The following is an 18,134-nucleotide window of genomic DNA, read 5'->3' as shown; positions in this document are numbered from 1 at the left end:
GTGGTCCACTAAATCTTGCTGCCTTTATTGATTAATGTTTATAAAAAAAACACATTCCCAAGGATACCATACACAATTTTAATCGTTCCATTTCATGAAGTATTTTAGTACCAGGACTAGTAAAAAAACATAACCGACAAAAATATATGCAGCAAATATATAAAATATATAAAATTAGGTGCGTGGTTTTAATGTTATTTTTTTCTTTTGCTCCCAGGTTGATCATGGTGACTGGTTTTTTATTGGTCTTGCCTTAAAGATATATTTTAAATATATTTGTTGTTAAAATAATAATTTAATATAGTTTATTATTTTATAAACACGCACGCATATATATCAAACATCTACTTGTAAAAGGTTTTTTTCAAAATATTAAATAATACAGTGTTGACCTAGACCTAAAGAGATGCTGTAGTTGAATTTATAGTGAACAGCTACAGAAAATTCACCTTCAATTACTATACGTATGAGGAATCTGTTGTCCTCTGCAGAGGTCATGTTAAATTCTGCTATAATAATCCCATCATTTCACAAAATAAAATAGGGTCATCCTGAACAAAACCAAATACATAAAGCATGAGAGATGAGTTTTCAAGAGCTCTGTGTATTACAACTCAATCTATGAAAATAACTTTTTATAGTCCATGAAAGGGTGTCATAACCTATGACAGCGCTTAAAGCTGCCTACGTCTGTTACTGATTTAGTGACACAGTAAAATAAGCTGCTGTCCTAAATAAGATCAAAGACATAAAAAAATAACGAGTAGAATTGGACCCACCTTTTTCTTTCTGATATAATCTTAGAATAAATTAAATTGGGCATGGTAAAATAAGCCTGCCTTATTATCTCTCTAGACACTGTCTATCATAGTAGTAATCAATTTTAAATTATATTTTAAAGATTTTAGGTGATCTTGTGAACTAGCCATAAATTAGGTCCATTGACATAGGTTGCTAGGTTTTTATTGACTTTTTTCTTTTAAAATTACCTAAAAATATTGTTTATGCAAAAAATACAGCTCTGTATTTTGTGTAAAGAATTTAAGTGACTGAGATAAATCAATAAATCATTCTCCATTATTTACTCTAAACATAGAGTATATATATATATATATATATATATATATATATATATATATAGTAAGTATCATTTCTTATATAGTAATTTAAAGGTAAAGATAGAAACACCCTGAATTACAGGCATAGATCACAAGTTGCACACCCCAAAGGCCAGCCCTGGCATCCACATTCCCCAGATTACACAAACAGATTACAGTCCATAGTGAGCCAACTTTGTCCCCAAACAGCCCAGTATGCGCCAACTTTGTCCCCAAACAGCCCAGTGTGAGCCAACTTTGTCCCCAAACAGCCCAGCGTGAGCCAACTTTGTCCCCAAACAGCCCAGCATGAGCCATCTTTGTCCCATAAACACCCTGTCTGTGCCATCTTGGTCGCCAAGGCTCAAACACCCTGCTTGAGCCATCTTTGCCTTTCACTTAATCACATCCATGATATACATATTCATTAATGCATTCTCACAAATAATTCAAGCAGTTCATCCACATTAATTCATTCTTTCACTTATTCACACAATTCATGCATACATTAATTCATTCTCTTACGCCTTCACACAATTCATCCACATATTAATTAATTAATTCTCACTCTTTATTTCAATATTCTGACTACCCCCTTTCTTACTTTCTGTCCCCCCTTCTCACGCTATGTACCCCCTCTCCCCCTTCTCATACTATCAACCCGCTCCCCCTTCTCACGCTGTCTACCCCCCCTCTTCTCATGCTCTCCGTACCTCCCTTTGTAGTTCCCTTACCGTGTTGCAGTCCTCTGGTGGGAGCGCAAGGCCTCTATCTCGCTGCTCTGCCACGGTGCGTGTGGCTTCACTTCTCAGTGCCGGCATATGACGTCCGCTCGGCGCCCCTCTCTCCTCCTGGGTGCTGTAGGGCGTTTCAATTGGGGGGGTTCCTACGGCCCTGGGGGATTTCTTCATAATCGGTCCCCCCGCATCATTTACTGGGGGGATCTATCCCCCAAGTTCCTATGCCCCTGCTGGGAACTTCTGGGCTCTAGCTACCCGGAGACTTCCCTTGCGGGGCGCGGCCAGGTCTGTACACTGACGCCGGCGTGTCCCGCTGACATTGGTGGGAGGACCCACTGACGTCGGCGGCGTTCCCACTGACGTAGGGGGCGTTCCCGCTGCGGCAGCGGGAACCACCCCCACTTAAAGGAAAAATGGTCGGGGAGTGGGGCGTGTCAAGACTCCGCTCTTGAGACCCGGAGGATTCGGGTCTTGACCCGGAGAACCGGAGGAGCAGCGCTCACCCGGCAATCTCTGGGTCAAACCCGGAGAGTTCCCAGGTATGTGGATAGCTTTCAACCTATCTTATTTGTGTTTACATTTTTCACTCGATTAGCTTCTACCACTGCTGATGGTAAGCTGATCCATTTATCTACTACCCTCTCAGTCAAATTTGCCTACATCCTCTAGATTGTAAGCTTGCGAGCAGGGCTCTCTCCATCAAATGTATGGGTTTGTCTTAGTCTGTCAGTTCTTGTCTTGTCATATCTCTGCGTAAACTGTTGGCGCTATATAAATAAAAGATAATGGTAATAATAATTATATTTAAGACTCTGACCCTCAAGGAAGTCTTCTTTGAAATAAACTTCCCTCCTCTGCTTTGTTAAATCAGCTTCAGTATGTAGATGTTCCTAAAAAGATTGCCCTTCTCTCTTTTTTTCCTACAAGCTATACATATTAATATCCCTTACACTTCCTGATACTTTTTACCCTGGAAACCATTTATAATTTTTGTAGCCCTCCTCTAAACTCTCTCCAATAAGTCAATATTCTTTTGGAGAGAAAGGCCTCCAGAACCTCTCAATACTCTAGGCGAGGTCTGATCAGAAATCTGTAAATGGGCAGAACCACCTTCCCCTTTCTGCTACTAATGCCTCTCTCTATACAACCCAACTCCCTGCTTTCTTTTTTAATGCTTTATTGCATTGCTTGCTTGCTTACCTTTAAATCCTCAGAAATGACTCTCAAATCCATCGCTTCTGTTTTGACAGAACGATGATGCCCCCAGTGCTATATATCTGTCTTGATATATCTGTCTTGGGTTTTTTAACATCCTAAGCGTATTATTTTACATTTATTAACATTAAACTGCAGCAGCTAATCTCTTGACCATTCTTCTGATTTATTTAAATTACTTATCATTTGGCTTGTTCCACCAGGAATGTCTACCCTACGACCTTTGTATTATCTGCAAAAGGGCATACTTTACCATTAAGAACTTTTGTAAAATTACTTATAAAAATATTAAAAAGCATTGGTCCCAATACAGATCCTTAATGTACCCCACTAGTAACAAGACCTTCATTGGAATATTCACCATTAACTACAACCTTCTGTCTCCTATCACTCAACCATGGCCATTACCATTCAACTATTTTAACATCTAAAATCCTTGTTATATTATTTTAGTTGCCCAGTCAAATAATTAAAGTTAATTTAACGATGTCCCTGCAGTAAACCAATGCTGTTTCTGATCTTGCAAGCCATTTGCATCCAGATACTTAACAATCTTTTTTCATTTAGCATGGTTTCCATTAATGCCCAACTAATGTTGTCAAATTTACTAGTCTGTAATTTGCCAAATCTTCAATGCTACCTTTCTTTGTGAAGTGGCACTACAAATGCCAACTTCCAATTTTCTGGAACTACTCCCATAAATAGTGACTGGTTAAACAAGTCTGTCAACTGTTTTGCAAAGACAATCCAAAGCTCTTTAAATAACTTTGAGTGTATCCCATTGGGTCCCATGGATTTGTTTTTACTTAAGTTCAAGAGTTTAAGAGTTCAAGTAGAAATTCTTCCTCTGTAAATACACATCTGCTAGATATTTCTCATCATTTATATAACTCCCTACATTAGGCTTAAACGAATTATTCCTTCTTTACTTTTTCTATTTCACTTTTATATAAATATCTAAAAGGTTTTCTCATTTTTTACATCTAATAATGCATTTTGCTACCTTAAGCTTAGCTTTATATTTGGTGTCATGTTCTGCGTTTGCTCAGTTCATAAATGCTACTCTTTTCTCCTTCAATACCAGTGGCACATCTGTGGTTTCCTTTTTTTTTTTAATCTTACCAACAAGTTTAATACATAGTTCTGCTGCCTTAGCAGAACATCTCCTAAACATTTTGATTTCTCCTGGACTCTATTTCAAGACTAACCTACATATCCATTTTAAAAAGACCAATATTGGTTTAAGTGAGGTGCAACGTAACATCGGTCCTTATATTAAACCATACTGATACTGGAGGGCAAATCAATTCATGTAGGGAATGCATTGTTACGTTAGCCCAGCTTACAACACAATACATCAAGTCCTTATGGACACCATTAATAACTCAACATGGCCCTTTACCTAATAAAAGTCTATGGAGAAAAAGATTTCATTGGATAGGCAAGACTTGTTTAACATGTTTCTCCAACTAGAAGGGCTGAGCTGGTCCTGGTACAATGCATAATTCAATGTATGAGAAGACTTTCAAAGAAATCTCAGCTGAGGTTGGGCCTTCATAATGAAGTCAAACAATTGAAACCATAACTCTCCTCTAAACCCTCCCTCCCATCAGCTCTCCATTTAGTGAAATGACCTCAAGAGTTGTCTGTGAAATAAAAAAATGCTTCATTCAGTGCTATACTACATCACCATATACAACACAATATTGAATGTCCAAAGAAAAAAACAAAAGGGCATCACCTGCCCTGAGTGCAGTACTTTGCAAACTTTGAAATCTGTCAATTTCACAACGTGGGGAGGTGTTGTATTTAGATATTATGAAGCCCTTTAGTAGAGCTCAGAACACATTGGTGGTAATATAATGCCTAAAATATGAAAATATTGGAAGTTATACTGTCCAGTAGTAAAAAAACCCTTAATGCACCATCTCATCCTTTAGTTTTGCATAATTGTGAACAGTTCTGGGAGATAAATAAGGTTGTTTTATATATTTTGAATTTACATAACTAAAGTATCTTACAAACATTTGATTGATTTATCCCCTTTTTTGTTAACCTCGCTATCAAGCAACTAGCACCTGTTTTTTGAAATGTCAATTTGCTCGATTATAAGACAAGGTTTTTTTCCAGAGCAAATGCTCTGAAAAATACCCCTCGTCTTATAATCGGGGTCATCTTATAGTCAGACCTCAACTAGGTCTGACTATGAGATTAAGATCCAGATCCCCCGCAGCGATGCAGGGGACCTGGATCCTCCTGCCCCCCACCCCAACTTACCGATACTTCTGAGTCCCCGGTGCTTGGTCCGGGCAGCGTGTAGAGCTCTACGCGATTCGCGTACACAACTTCCGCCGCAGCCGGGAGGAGGCGCGGTTAGCAGCGGGGGTTGTCTGCGTCCATCGCGCAGACCTTCCCCGGCTGTAAGAGATCAGAGTAGCGCTCTACACGCTGCCCGGACTACGCACCGGGGACTCAGAAGCTCCGGTAAGTTTGGAGGAGGGAGGGAGTGTTAAATGGGGGGCATAAGGCATTTCTGGAGGCAGAGTGCTCTGTGAAATGCCTTTTACCTCCCTATATGCCACTCTGCCCCATAATATGCCTTTGAAACCCCTAAATGTCAGAGTGGCATATAGGGGTATAAGGCAATTCTGGAGGCAGAGTGGCACATAGGGGGTCAAAAGGCATATCATGGGGCACAGTGGCATTTAGAGGGTTAAAAGGCATATCATGGGGCACAGTGGCATATAGGGGGGTATAAGGCATTTCTGGGGGGCATTATGCACATTTCTGTGCATAACTGTGGGGGGGAAGGAAATAAAAACAAAATATTTTTCTCATAGTTTTTATTAAAAAAAAATTGTTCACAGTTTACATGAATTAACATTTACTGGTAAAACTTTTTTCCTATAGGGTCGTCTTATATTCAGGCTTTTTCTTTTTTTCATAAATTAATATTCAGATTTTGGGGGGTCGTCTTATAATCAGGGTCGTCTTATAATTGAACAAATACGGTAACTATGACTATTTCCAGCAAAAAAAAACTGAAGCCAAAAATTTTGTTAGAAAGATGCATTCTGCAAGTTACAAATTTCTCAGTAGTGTGTACTCTACCTTCCTCCAACAAAACGATTGATGAGGATTCCTTATGTGGAAGAACTGAACGTAAAAGGTGCTTAAGATGTAGGGTTGGTGGAATAACTTTTTTAGTTTGCTTACAGTCGAGACAACTAATGATTTTGTTTGATTTGAAAAGAAAAGAAAAAAGGTCATAGAAGAGTGTGTATGTTTCAAAAGGAAATAATGAATGTTGCCTATATATATTTTTATGACTCTTGGCGTATATATCAGCAAAGCAGAACCCCCAAAAGTCATCTCTTGTTAGACTGCTATCAAAAGCCCTTCTTTAAAACCAAATACCTGCCAGGACTACCATTAAGGAATACTCATTCCGCAAGAAACACAATCTTTTTAGAGTTGTATTTTATTGTGCATCACTGGGCATTTCTAACAAATTGTTTTTGAAACCTGGTGTGTTGGAGAATGATGTCCACTTTTTATTGGTTATCAGCTCTTGTCTATGCATAAGTTAATCTATTACAACAAGCATGTGACACTTTCTCAATATAATAAAGACATACGGCTCCAAAGATATAGGGTTTTCAAATATGTCTTTGTATTACCACTCTCTTTCCTGAGTAAAGTTCCTTCAGTTTCCAGGATTTTTAAGAAGTCTTCCTAATTGCTTGTGGATAAACCGTCTCTTATAAGTTATAACGTTTGTGTTAATAAAAGAAAGACATATTCCTGTCTTAACAATAACTGATTCACATTATAATTTGGTCATACACAAAATGTCTATGTTATCCAACCTAAAATAGCAAAAGCTACCAATCCAAAGTACATCAATATTTATTGTAAGCTTTTAACACTGCTCCATATAATTTTATATACTTTCACCATAAAAGCACTGAGTGGTTCTGATTACTTCATAATCTACATAAACAAATGTTTTTCCCTATAAAACCTACCAAGAATTGACTTCTGTTTGATGGCCCTTGTAAGGATGTTATATAGCCTTCCTGTAATTAAATTAATTCATGAAATGGTTGCCTTGCAAATTGTACCCAATTATAGCAAGTTCATTGCACAATGTTGCCTACAGGATAATAATGTATATTCATGAAGGACAACATATGCTAAATTTTGTACTTATTAACATGTCAACTACATCCAGAGAATAACTGTGTTTAGAAATCATGATAAACAAGTACCTTTTTACACAGTTATTAACATTAGAATTAACATACCCAAGTGTACATGATACAGAACTGGACTTGCAATCTATCAACGTTACGGGATATCAATAAATCGTATTTTTAATGTTAGAAATGTTTTATGCTTTTCAGAATATGATAATGGTAAATCAGGAGCAATTTGCAATATATATACGACATAATAATAAAAGCAGACGTTTAACTTTTGAAATGTTAAAATGCTGATAAAGGATGAAATTATATTTTGACAATTAAGCCAGACAAGTCAGGGTATGTTTTTCCAATCAGAGGAATTTATTTCTTCGCCTGAACTCCAGGACATGGAAAGGGCAAATGTAAAGATCCATTAGTGGAATCCCCCAGGTATACGCTGCCACTTAATGACTAGAAAAGCAATCATTAGGAGAGCGAGAGATTGTCTTTGAGAACGACAGGCAAATGGAAGTTCTGACACTGCTTTATGTATCCTATTTTCATTCAAATTGACTTGATAGAAAAGACAGCTTTTAATTATTCTAAATTACGGCACGCTGGGGTAGTTGTTTTATATCCAATTATAAAGTACGCAGATGACTGTTTTCTGTTCCAAAATGCCAGATTTACTTTTTTTTTAAAGTTAACAAATCTTCTTCAACAAACTGGACATGAAAGGGTATGCAATGTATCCTTCAATCATTGTACTTGTGGGGCTTTGATTCCCATGAAACTAGAGGATCACTCAAATGTACCATATTCTTTCCTGCTCCAATATTCAAAAGGGAAATCAGACTTCTTTTTGGTACGGAGTACAGAAGGGGTAACTTGAAGATATTGAAAGCACACGTAATACACTCTCTCATTTTTCTCATTGAATTTCTAGTATCTTGGGATTCTTTACAACATTCAAAATTGCTGAAGTGTAAAAGAAAAAAATTCAACCCAGTCACCAGATCCAAAATTAGCATTTTATTCAGAACGTTGGGGTCAGAGGTGCATCATTCATATTCTGGTACACAATACAGAGGCAAAGCTGCTGTCAAAGTCTCTTTAGTTTAAAACCTTCCCACCCCCCTTAAACATGTATTAGTAGTGCCACCAGTGTCAGGTTACCCCTGTTTTTTTTGGTACAAATTATGTAAAATATTTGTGCTAAGAATTGTTTTACCCTCCCAAATCAATAATAATAATTAAAAAAAAAAATTGTGAATTCATTCTACAGTTTGAACAAAATTGTGTTTTAACCTGTTTTGTAAATACTTTATCCATAACGAAAGATATAAACATGCAAAACCTGATTCATAGTCCAAATAATACATACACATGTTCTGAAGCTTTTAAACTTCTTTATAGACTATGCTGATAAAACATTATGTACACATACGGTTTTTACAGTGAAGTGAAAAAAGACCCAAACATAAAATTGTACATTGATTAAGACCAAAATGTGCCTATAATCTATATCATGTGGAAAAGGGAAAAAAATCAATCCTGCTACAGAAAAGCCAAATATGCTAAAAATTGGTGATATGATAGCTCCCTTCATCTGCATCCAACTGCAAATAACTGGAGAATTTCAATGAAAAACTCTAACTTCTAGAACTAGATATAATGCACTGTACATGTCACTCACATGTTCTGTTTTCAGCTAATAAAATAACTCTAAAGAAATGTCTTCTCTACTTCAGATTTGAACGAAAGCAACGCAGTGTAAAAAAAAAGTGAAGGATATTTTGATTACTTATGCCACCCCACCCACAACATACCTTGTCTTTTCACCCTTTCAGGAATCAGTACCATTAAAGCGTTGAACATAAAATTAAATCCGATCTGAAAAAGGTACAAAAAGGCACATAAAATCCCAGTGCTTCTGTACTGTAAAATTCAAGTGTAACTGAGCTCAATCAATTTTTTTCCAAACAATATTGGATTACTGATATTCCCACTGAGCCCAAATTGGTTTGCAGCCTATGCCAAAGCCTTCAATCAAGCACTTGTGCTAGTAGACTACAAAGTTAAAGCCAAGCTTCTTTATGCTTTTTGGGAATATCAGTTCAAATGTTTGTTCTTGTCCACAAAAATAAAAGTTCAGTTTGAAGTTCAGTCATCTCCTCCACCATACATATCGGCAAGTTTCTTGAAGCGAGGGCCCCAGTCATTTAGGTAATCATAATCTTGCTCTCCTCCACTACTTGATGAATTCAAGGAGCTCAGTGATCCAGCAGTAGAGCCGCTACCCTCATAATCAAAAACTAAAAGAGAGTCATAGGGTGGGGCGGTGGGATCATTGTCTGCTGCTTTCAGTCCCTAAAAAAAAAAGAAAAAAGTGAAGAAACATATTGAGATAAATAATTACAAAAAAGGCTATTAGCATCGGGGGGGCTTGTGCCTTTTGGTCTAGTGGCAACTAAATCCAAGTGCTGCCCCTTATGCTACGTGCTCCCATTACTACAGGGTCATGTAATACTGAACTCTCATGTCCCATTAGACCACCTGGATCCACTTAGATCTATCCCATGCCATGTCCTAGCAAGTCCGGACAATGATACACACATTTATTGATTTTTAACAGGTTTACACCAACTCTGAGTTTAATACATAGGTAATATATAAATGGGAACAGGCATAGATTTGATTGCAAAGACCATGAAAACCATACAATATACATTTCATAAAAATGAATAAGAATATGGATCACTCCTAGGAGAAACGGATAGTGAATATTTGGATATAAAAGCTGTTATGCAGGGCAGAAATGTTTATATAAGAACACGAAACCATTTTGACTATGTTTCCCCTGTGTTCTTTTGCTACCTCCATTATTCCTCTCTTTCCCTGTAAAGCAAGTGGAAGAATGTTTTCATTGAACTGGCATAAAGGCTAAATTTGCTGTCACCTTTCTATAGAGTGGAGTGAGATGACTAGAGGGCTAAATATTAAGGAAATATATGTGTTCTTTTACTGAGACATAACAAACATAGAGAACAGGCTCTTGTTATGGATCTATTCTATCTTGCAAGAGCTTAGGTGAAAACAACAGTACTATGTTAGATTAATTCTACAGTAAGTTGACCCCAAGGCAGTGAGAATGATGTTGGATGGCAGATGATATAGAGGCAAATGAAGCTGTGGGGAGAACTGTAGAAGGAGAACAATGTGTCTAGTTTCTGACATTATAAGCTAACAAGGTACCATTACGAATTTCAGTGTCATGTTGGTATCCGAACATGTCAGAATTACATTCAAAGTTTTTAAGAAGCTAACTCAATTGTTTATAGAAAATGGTGATAACCGATCCACTTTTTGCCCCATTGTACTCTGTGCAAAGCTTTACTAAAATATACTCAATCATATCAATCTACCTGTATGTAATCAGAATTCTATTGTTGCCTCCTGTGTCAGTAAGAGGGGAATACTGGCTTAGCTTCACTGCATTGTTTTACTGTTTAAACTCGCTATAATAAGATATGAAATATCAAATTCAGGAACATTACTGGAAATGTGGGTCTGTTATGTTAGCCTTCTATTTTAAATTAAAGATGCTGTTCCACCTATTATGCTTAATTTAACATGTTTGCAACTAAATGCAGCATTGGAAATATGATTCTAAGCACTGGTAAATGCCCTAGCCAAATTAGTCAATATTTGCTGGAAACACTGTTATGACCACAGAAAGAAAAGCAGTTACAAATCTATGGTTTATATGTTTAGCATATTAGAATTAATGTTTTTATCTCAGTGGAACAGCAAACTTCTTTAAGGTTCTTTATGCTGAAACTATGATGTCAAAGGTACTTTCAAATTCATTTTGCAAAAGATGTGTTGTGTACAGTCATAATTTAAGTGTGTGGTAGATGCATAGATTCACAGACAAAAATAATGAAAAATACTGCTTATATGATCAACTGCTGAGTTGTTGCAAATAATGAATAGTGAAAATACAGTAAAAGGTATGTATGCATTTTTAGCAGCTCACAGTTTTAACCGAAATTGAAAGGTTATTGAATGTTGGAGCCAGACTTATCCTTCTCTCTCACCATTTTACTAACACCTCTCCTTTCTGTCAGTCGGCCTGCACACTTCTGGATTCATTTCAAAATCTTACTTTAAAAGCTCTTCATAGCGGTTGCCCCACTTACATCTTCTCACTCCTCAATTCACTCCTAACCGGTCTCTCCACTCATCCAATTTTCCCGTCTGTCCTGATTTCTAATGCACACTTCTCAATGGCTACCCCTATCCTCTGGAATGCCCTTTCCTGCTCTATCAGTCCTTTCCCCTGCCTTCTGTCCTTCAAAATATCCCTTAAGACCCACTTTTGAAGGACGCCTACGAACTTACGCTTAACACTCTTCCTCCCATGTTCCTTTTTCTTGCAATACTTATACTAGTGCGGCTGGTCCCTCCCTAACAGCACGTTTACCTCTTATGTAACACAGCCTTACTCCCTCTAGATTGTAAGCTTGTTTGAGCAGGGCCCATCTGTTGTCTCTGTAAGTCATCTTGTTATGTTATATACTAAATGTTATGTCCTGTCTACCTTTTGTACAGTGCTGCAGAATCTGACGGCGCTATATAAAACAATAAATATTAATAATACATTATATTTTGGTCTTTAGCCATTTAGCCTAATAGGTATTCCAGAATGCATAATATTGATTAAAAAGAAGGCAATGTGCAATAGACTGTAGAGATAAATATGCATCATATGTATATATAATTAATATGTATATTTTGGAAAAAATGTTGTTGCTTTTTTTTGTATAATACCAAGGAGATTATACGATTTTATCACTATTCTTCTCTGCACCCCCACCACATATCTGCTCTTGGTAAATCCCACTTGTGATGTGACAGCTGTCCTCATGAGGGCAGATCATTGCATGACATCACTTATGGCCAAGTCAGAGCTACTGGAATAGTCCATTGTATTCCTCCCCTGCAGTTTCTTCTTCTGTGAGTGGAGCGCTTTCAAACAGCTTTTATTTTCAATGTTCTACAAACAGCATAGTTTATCTCGGAAATCAGATCACGTTGCTGTCTGAATAGTTTCACACGGTTCTTTTGCTGCTGCAGTGTTAACGGAATTGTAAAACGTTACTTGCACGTTTAATCAGGATGTGTTATTATCACTCTCTCATTGGTAAATATACTTTGTAGTCATAATACAAATCAAATGGTAATTAATATAATGCATTTAAATATACTTTAATATTTACCACATTATATTAATTAGCATTAAACAAAACCTTTATAAATATAGTGGATACTTGCTAGATTTGCTCTCTCTCTCTCTATATATAAATGTGTGCATATGTGTATCTTTTATGAATTATCTTGTATAAAGTATATAATATCTTTATAGAACATGTAATTCCTGGGGCCAAAAATATTGATGGATTTTATTATGAATAATGCTTTCTTAAATTATTGGTTATATCTACATTATGTATTGTATCCTTCTGCCACAGAAAATTCTGAATGTGGAATTAGTTACAGTACTTTGATTTAATACTGAAAAAAAAACATTCTGAAAAAAAAAAAGAATTTTTAAAGATCTGTGATCTCACCGCTAATTACATCTGACATGATGAAAGGGTTGTGGTATTCACATTGACTATGGCATTCATTGTGCCCTGCAAATTGTGCTCGTGGATCTGCATAACCATCCAATTTAATTTTTGAAAAAGTCATAATTACTCTGTAAAATAGACACGTTCCCTCTGTGAATGTGACAGTGAACATTTCAGCGTTATGTCAGGAGTTTTGCACCTCAGTGACAAAAAAGAACAGAAAGAAAGCTTGCAACAAAATGAAGGTAGACATTTGTGTCCTTCACCATTATATTGTGTAAAAGAAATACCTTGCGTGCCTGAATAACTTGCAAACTAACAAACAAGCTGTTAAAATGCTTCAAAAGACAAGTGTATAAAGCACTTACATAATTGATTTAATTTGGCTGCTCTATACACTAATCCTATTCGAGACAACTCTTGGTAATTATAAAGGTATTGAATTTCAACCATTCGCACCATCTGAAAAGGGTGATACGTGAGGGAAATTAAAATTAACTATTATTAAATTTGTTTTATAAATGAATTTAAGTTACAATGCCAATTATGTGTAAACCAAATGAATCTGTCCTGTGTATTCTTAAACTAATCTTCTAGAAAGGGTTTTTAAATGGACTATACTTAGGCCAAGTCTTTAAAATAAAGATGCTATTTTCATTGTATGTATATTGTCAGGAAAGACTTTCAGTGACCAGTTTACCAGATTACTACAAATAATAATAATTTTTATCAAAAATAAAAAGAGATGGCTGAAGAGAAACATAATGAGCCACTGTATGCCCTGATTAACCCCTTTAAGTGCTGGGAGTTGGGCCACTTTCTTTACTGCAGAAGCCAGGGCAATTTTTGTTGCTTTGCTATAGTTATATACAAGGAACCACCTTACATTTTACCTATGGAACCACACACAAAGCATATATATATATATATATATATATATATATATGTATATATATATATATATATATATACATATATATGCACTAAACAGTCTTTCCATCAACAGAATGGTTGTTTTATTTTTTGTTTGCTTTTTAGTGACTTATTGTATGTGGTTGGCACTGAAAGGGTTTAACCCCTTGATGACAATTGCCAGTCCAGGCACGTCACGGAAAAACACAATTGACGTGCCAGGACCGGCACATCTTTAAACAGGTGCAGAAGGCGATCTACTTTCGCTTTCTGCACCCAAACGGCGTTGCTGTAATGCCTCGACCTCGAGGCATTCAGCAACGCCACGATCGGCACTAGGGGCCATCTCTGGCCCCTCCCCGGGGCGTCAACATCCGCCATATTGTATGGCGGCGGACGCCCGTTTTAAAAGCGTTTAGGAGGCGATCAACGATCATCTCCTAAACTTAAACGGTGTCGCTGGAATGCCTCGATCAGGAGGCATCTAGCGACACCAAACACTTACCCCAGGATGGACTGTGACCGCTCCGGTGATCTTCACCATCAGCAAGATGGCGGCGGCCCGGGAAAAAAACCAATAAAGATGAAAAAGTTCGCTAGATGGTCTCCAGACCCTCTAGAGAACTCTGGCTCCACTTGCAGGTTGAATACAGGTACTGCATTTGACCATGCAAGTCAATGGAGCCCAGCTTTCTAATCACAGTGTGATTAGTAAAAATAAATAAAAAAATAAAATAAAATTAATAATAATTAGAAAAAAATAGTAAAAAAAACAGTAAAATGTAAAAATAATTTCCCACTGATGTCAGGAGAACCTTCAAGTTGAAAAAAATGTTCAATTTTTTTTTTAAAAAAAGGCAAAAAAAATAAATTATATATAGAAAAAATATATTTTTGTGAGCAAGTTCTAAAATTAGCATATTAGCTTAAAACAATTCTTGCTTGGAAAGAGTTAAAATACTGGCATATTAAATGCCCATGGGGTGTCTACTTTTAAAAAAATGTATGATTTGATGGGGTAAATTGAATTGGCCGGGTTCAACAATGTCCCAATTAACACGGGCGGAAGGATGGCCACACATCTAATTTCCAATTAGAAAAATGCACACATACCAAATGTGGCATTTTAGTTCCCCCAAAAAATGACAAACCCATGCATGTGGGGTACTCAGGAGATGTTGCTGAACACATATTGGGGTGTCGTGTGACAGCGGCATATACCAGGAGCTGTAAATTCATACATAACATAGGTGTGTGGGGGAAAAATACACACAAAAAAATACTACTGCAAACTTTGAAAAAATTCTGGTGGTAAAATGTGTGCATGCAAAGAGTTAAAATACCAGCATTTAAAATATCCTGGGGTGTCTAGTTTTCAAAAATATACGGTTTTGTTGGGCACACTGAAATGGCCCGGCTGTACCAAATAGGGCATGGGCAGTGGATCCCCAAATGCCAAAGTTCAACATTGAAAAATGCGCATGCCCCAAATGTGGCCCTTTTGCCCCCAAACAGCCAGGCAAAATCATTCATGTGAGGAATCGCTGTGCTCAGGAGATGTTGCTGAACACATATTGGGGTGTTTTATGATAGTGACATATACGAGAACCTTTTAATTCATACCTGAAGTAAAATGTGTGTGAAAAAACAAATGCAAAAAAAAAATACTACCATAAAGTTTGATAAAGGCTGATGGTAGAATTAGTGCTTGGAAAGGGTTAAAATACTAGCATTTGGAATACCCTGGGCTGTCTAGTTTTCAAAAATATATGACTTGATGGGGTAAATTGCATTGGCCGGCTTCAAATATACCTGAAATGGCACATGGGGGGAAGAATTACCAGATTTGGAAAAAATGGCTTTGAAATAGCAAAACGCAACCTGTACTTATTGCCCCATAATGTGTAGAAAAAAGCAAAAAAACATAAACATTGGGTATTTCTAAACTCAGGACAAATAGTAGAATCTATTTATCAGGTTTTTTCATTACCTTTTATAGATGAGTAAAAGATTTTTCAACTAAAAGTTAGAAACTTTTTCTAAATTTTTTACCATATTTTATACTTTTTTTAATAGTAAATAATATGATACAATCAAAACAATGTCATCTAAAGAAAGCCCTTCTTGTCCTGAAAAAAACAATATCTAATGTGTGTGGTTTCAGTAAACGGGAAAGAAGAAAATTACAGCTAAACACGAGCAGTGCAGAAATGTTAAAACGGCCATTGTCAAGAAGGGTACAAAAAGTAAAATCAGCCATTGTCACGAAGGGGTTAAGCAAACCTATTGATGCATACACTGTTTATCAATAAAGCTACAAATGGGAACACAGAGGATCATTTTTTAACCAGAACTGTTTTTTCTTGTCAGTCAGTGTATTCCAATTGTAGATGTTTCGTTCCAAGGAGCCTGAAACTGGTAGAAGCTTGCGGCACAAACTGTATTATCTAATTAACTTTATGTCCTTAAGTTCTCTTATTTTGCCTCACCCATCCGTACAAAGGCTTCTTGAACAAAACCAACAACTATCAACTTAAAAATAAGGCAGGGATGAAACAGAATCATCTTAATTATTTCCTACGCATGGCTTTGCTTAGAAACTGTAGTTATGGTTTACTTTAAAACAAGGCGTTACAATAGAGGATACATGGATCAAAATATCAACTTTTCTATAAGGGTATGTTGCAGACTGCAGTCCAAATAAAGTTTTGGGTAATTATTATTCTATTGTTTTTCTCATCCTTATGTTGTGAAACATTAACAATTCCTCTTCATCTACTATATTACGAGATAATCTATGGCAAAATGATCTTTCTTGTGGAAGCCAAGCTGATCATTTGGGCTGTTTATTATGCATGTTGGAAACATCTTTGCCCAGGGTTTGTGGCATAATACCGGGGCTGGAGGGTTTCCACTCACTGGAGTGGGTGCCATATCCATCCAGACATTGTACCGTAAATAAAAGTGTTCACACATTACAAATACACAATTACAGAATATTGATTGGTTTTGTACATTAAGGTGACATTCTCTACTAGCATGGAGACATAACATTTTTTTACATGCAATGTATGTTTCATGTAGAATTGGAATAATGGAGCAATGTGTACCCTTTGTTCTTCCACCCAGTTATAGGTTGGATACATTAACATACAAGATTGTGGAGTCCTTATGTACTGATTTAGTATGATGAAGTAAAGATCTATATCTCCTAATACCCACACACTCACATTCCCACAAGGGAGCGGTATATATGATGTCATTACACTTAAATCTCATGTGGATTGCAAGATAGCAGAGAAAGTGATCAGTGTGTTACCCTGAAATGGGTGCAGAGCTATAACACACTTTTGAGTAAGGACCTTTTCAACCACCTACTGCCTCTGTAACACAAATGCACTGTAGAATATATCATTAATTTAAACAATATAATGTAATAATGGAATTTACATTTCAAAAATCAATCTTCAAATAGACCAAACAACACAATACTACAACATTCATTTAACTAGATTGTTGCAAAGAATAGATTGGTATAACTGTTATACACCAAAGTTTTCTTCCTTCTCATGCTCTTATTATATACTAAGGTCTGAAAGAACAATTATCTAAAAACACAATTAAAAAAACAAAATTAAGTAAACATAAATAGCTTTTTAAGTTTACCTCATTAATGAAGTCGCCGATATCACCAGGGTGGGGAGCAGCTGACCGAACAGGGTACTGAGGTTCTGCGTGGATTGGCCTTTCATCCATACGTCGTATTCCACTTGGTTTGATTGTATCTGGTTCCATGGTATCAGGTTGTTGCAACTGGCTTAAATCGTAGTCCTGGGGAATAAGACAATGAGAATATTATGCCACGGTGAATGTGGTATTAACATAAACATGGCCTGCTAAATGGAGGCAAGGAACACTAGTCTTCCTAGGAAAAAAACATGTTTTAAAAAGCTTACGTTTAAATCTTTTGTTACGAGAAAAATGAGACCAGAAATAATAATAATAATATTAAAATTCAGTGCACGTAAGGTGTAAATGAAGGTGCCACGACACCTCTGAAGTTCATGACGCAATCGACACCTTTTCTTTTTAAATGTTATAACTAACTCACGATGTGTGAACTAGGAAGCTGTGCTTTGCAGCTTAGGGAGGTAGAATGTAACCCAATATGCCACATTTGGAAGTGAAAATTAGCAAACCTGTAACAAATTGCTGAGAAGGTCACAGATGTTCCTAAATTCAACAGCTCATCTGTACATGGTGCATTTAGGATTGTTTCATTTTGAACAAGTTTTATCTGGATTTGAAATTCATAATAGACAGATGGTTTAATTTAGCTTTAAATAT

The 18,134-nt window shown here is 36.6% G+C and overlaps 1 protein-coding gene across 1 annotated transcript in view; it reads right to left on the bottom strand.

The window, feature by feature from the left end:
• Nucleotides 1-9,402: 9,402 nt before the first annotated feature.
• Nucleotides 9,403-18,134, bottom strand: part of LOC149287803 (cadherin-2A) — a 101,885-nt gene continuing 93,153 nt past the window's right edge. The window contains exons 16-17 of the mRNA XM_089492416.1: nucleotides 17,454-17,618; nucleotides 9,403-9,609 (exon numbers count right to left, since the gene is read on the bottom strand). Of these exons, the coding sequence (XP_089348542.1) occupies nucleotides 9,403-9,609; nucleotides 17,454-17,618 (372 nt within the window). The remainder of the gene's footprint in view (nucleotides 9,610-17,453; nucleotides 17,619-18,134) is intronic.

The sequence above is a fragment of the Sceloporus occidentalis genome, unplaced genomic scaffold, assembly GCF_023333645.1.
Source record: "Sceloporus occidentalis isolate IW3139 unplaced genomic scaffold, rSceOcc1.0.p SCAF_56, whole genome shotgun sequence".
Classification (NCBI taxonomy): Eukaryota; Metazoa; Chordata; class Lepidosauria; order Squamata; family Phrynosomatidae; genus Sceloporus; species Sceloporus occidentalis.
Note: the sequence above shows the minus strand (reverse complement) of the source record. Positions and strands in the feature narration are given on the sequence as shown.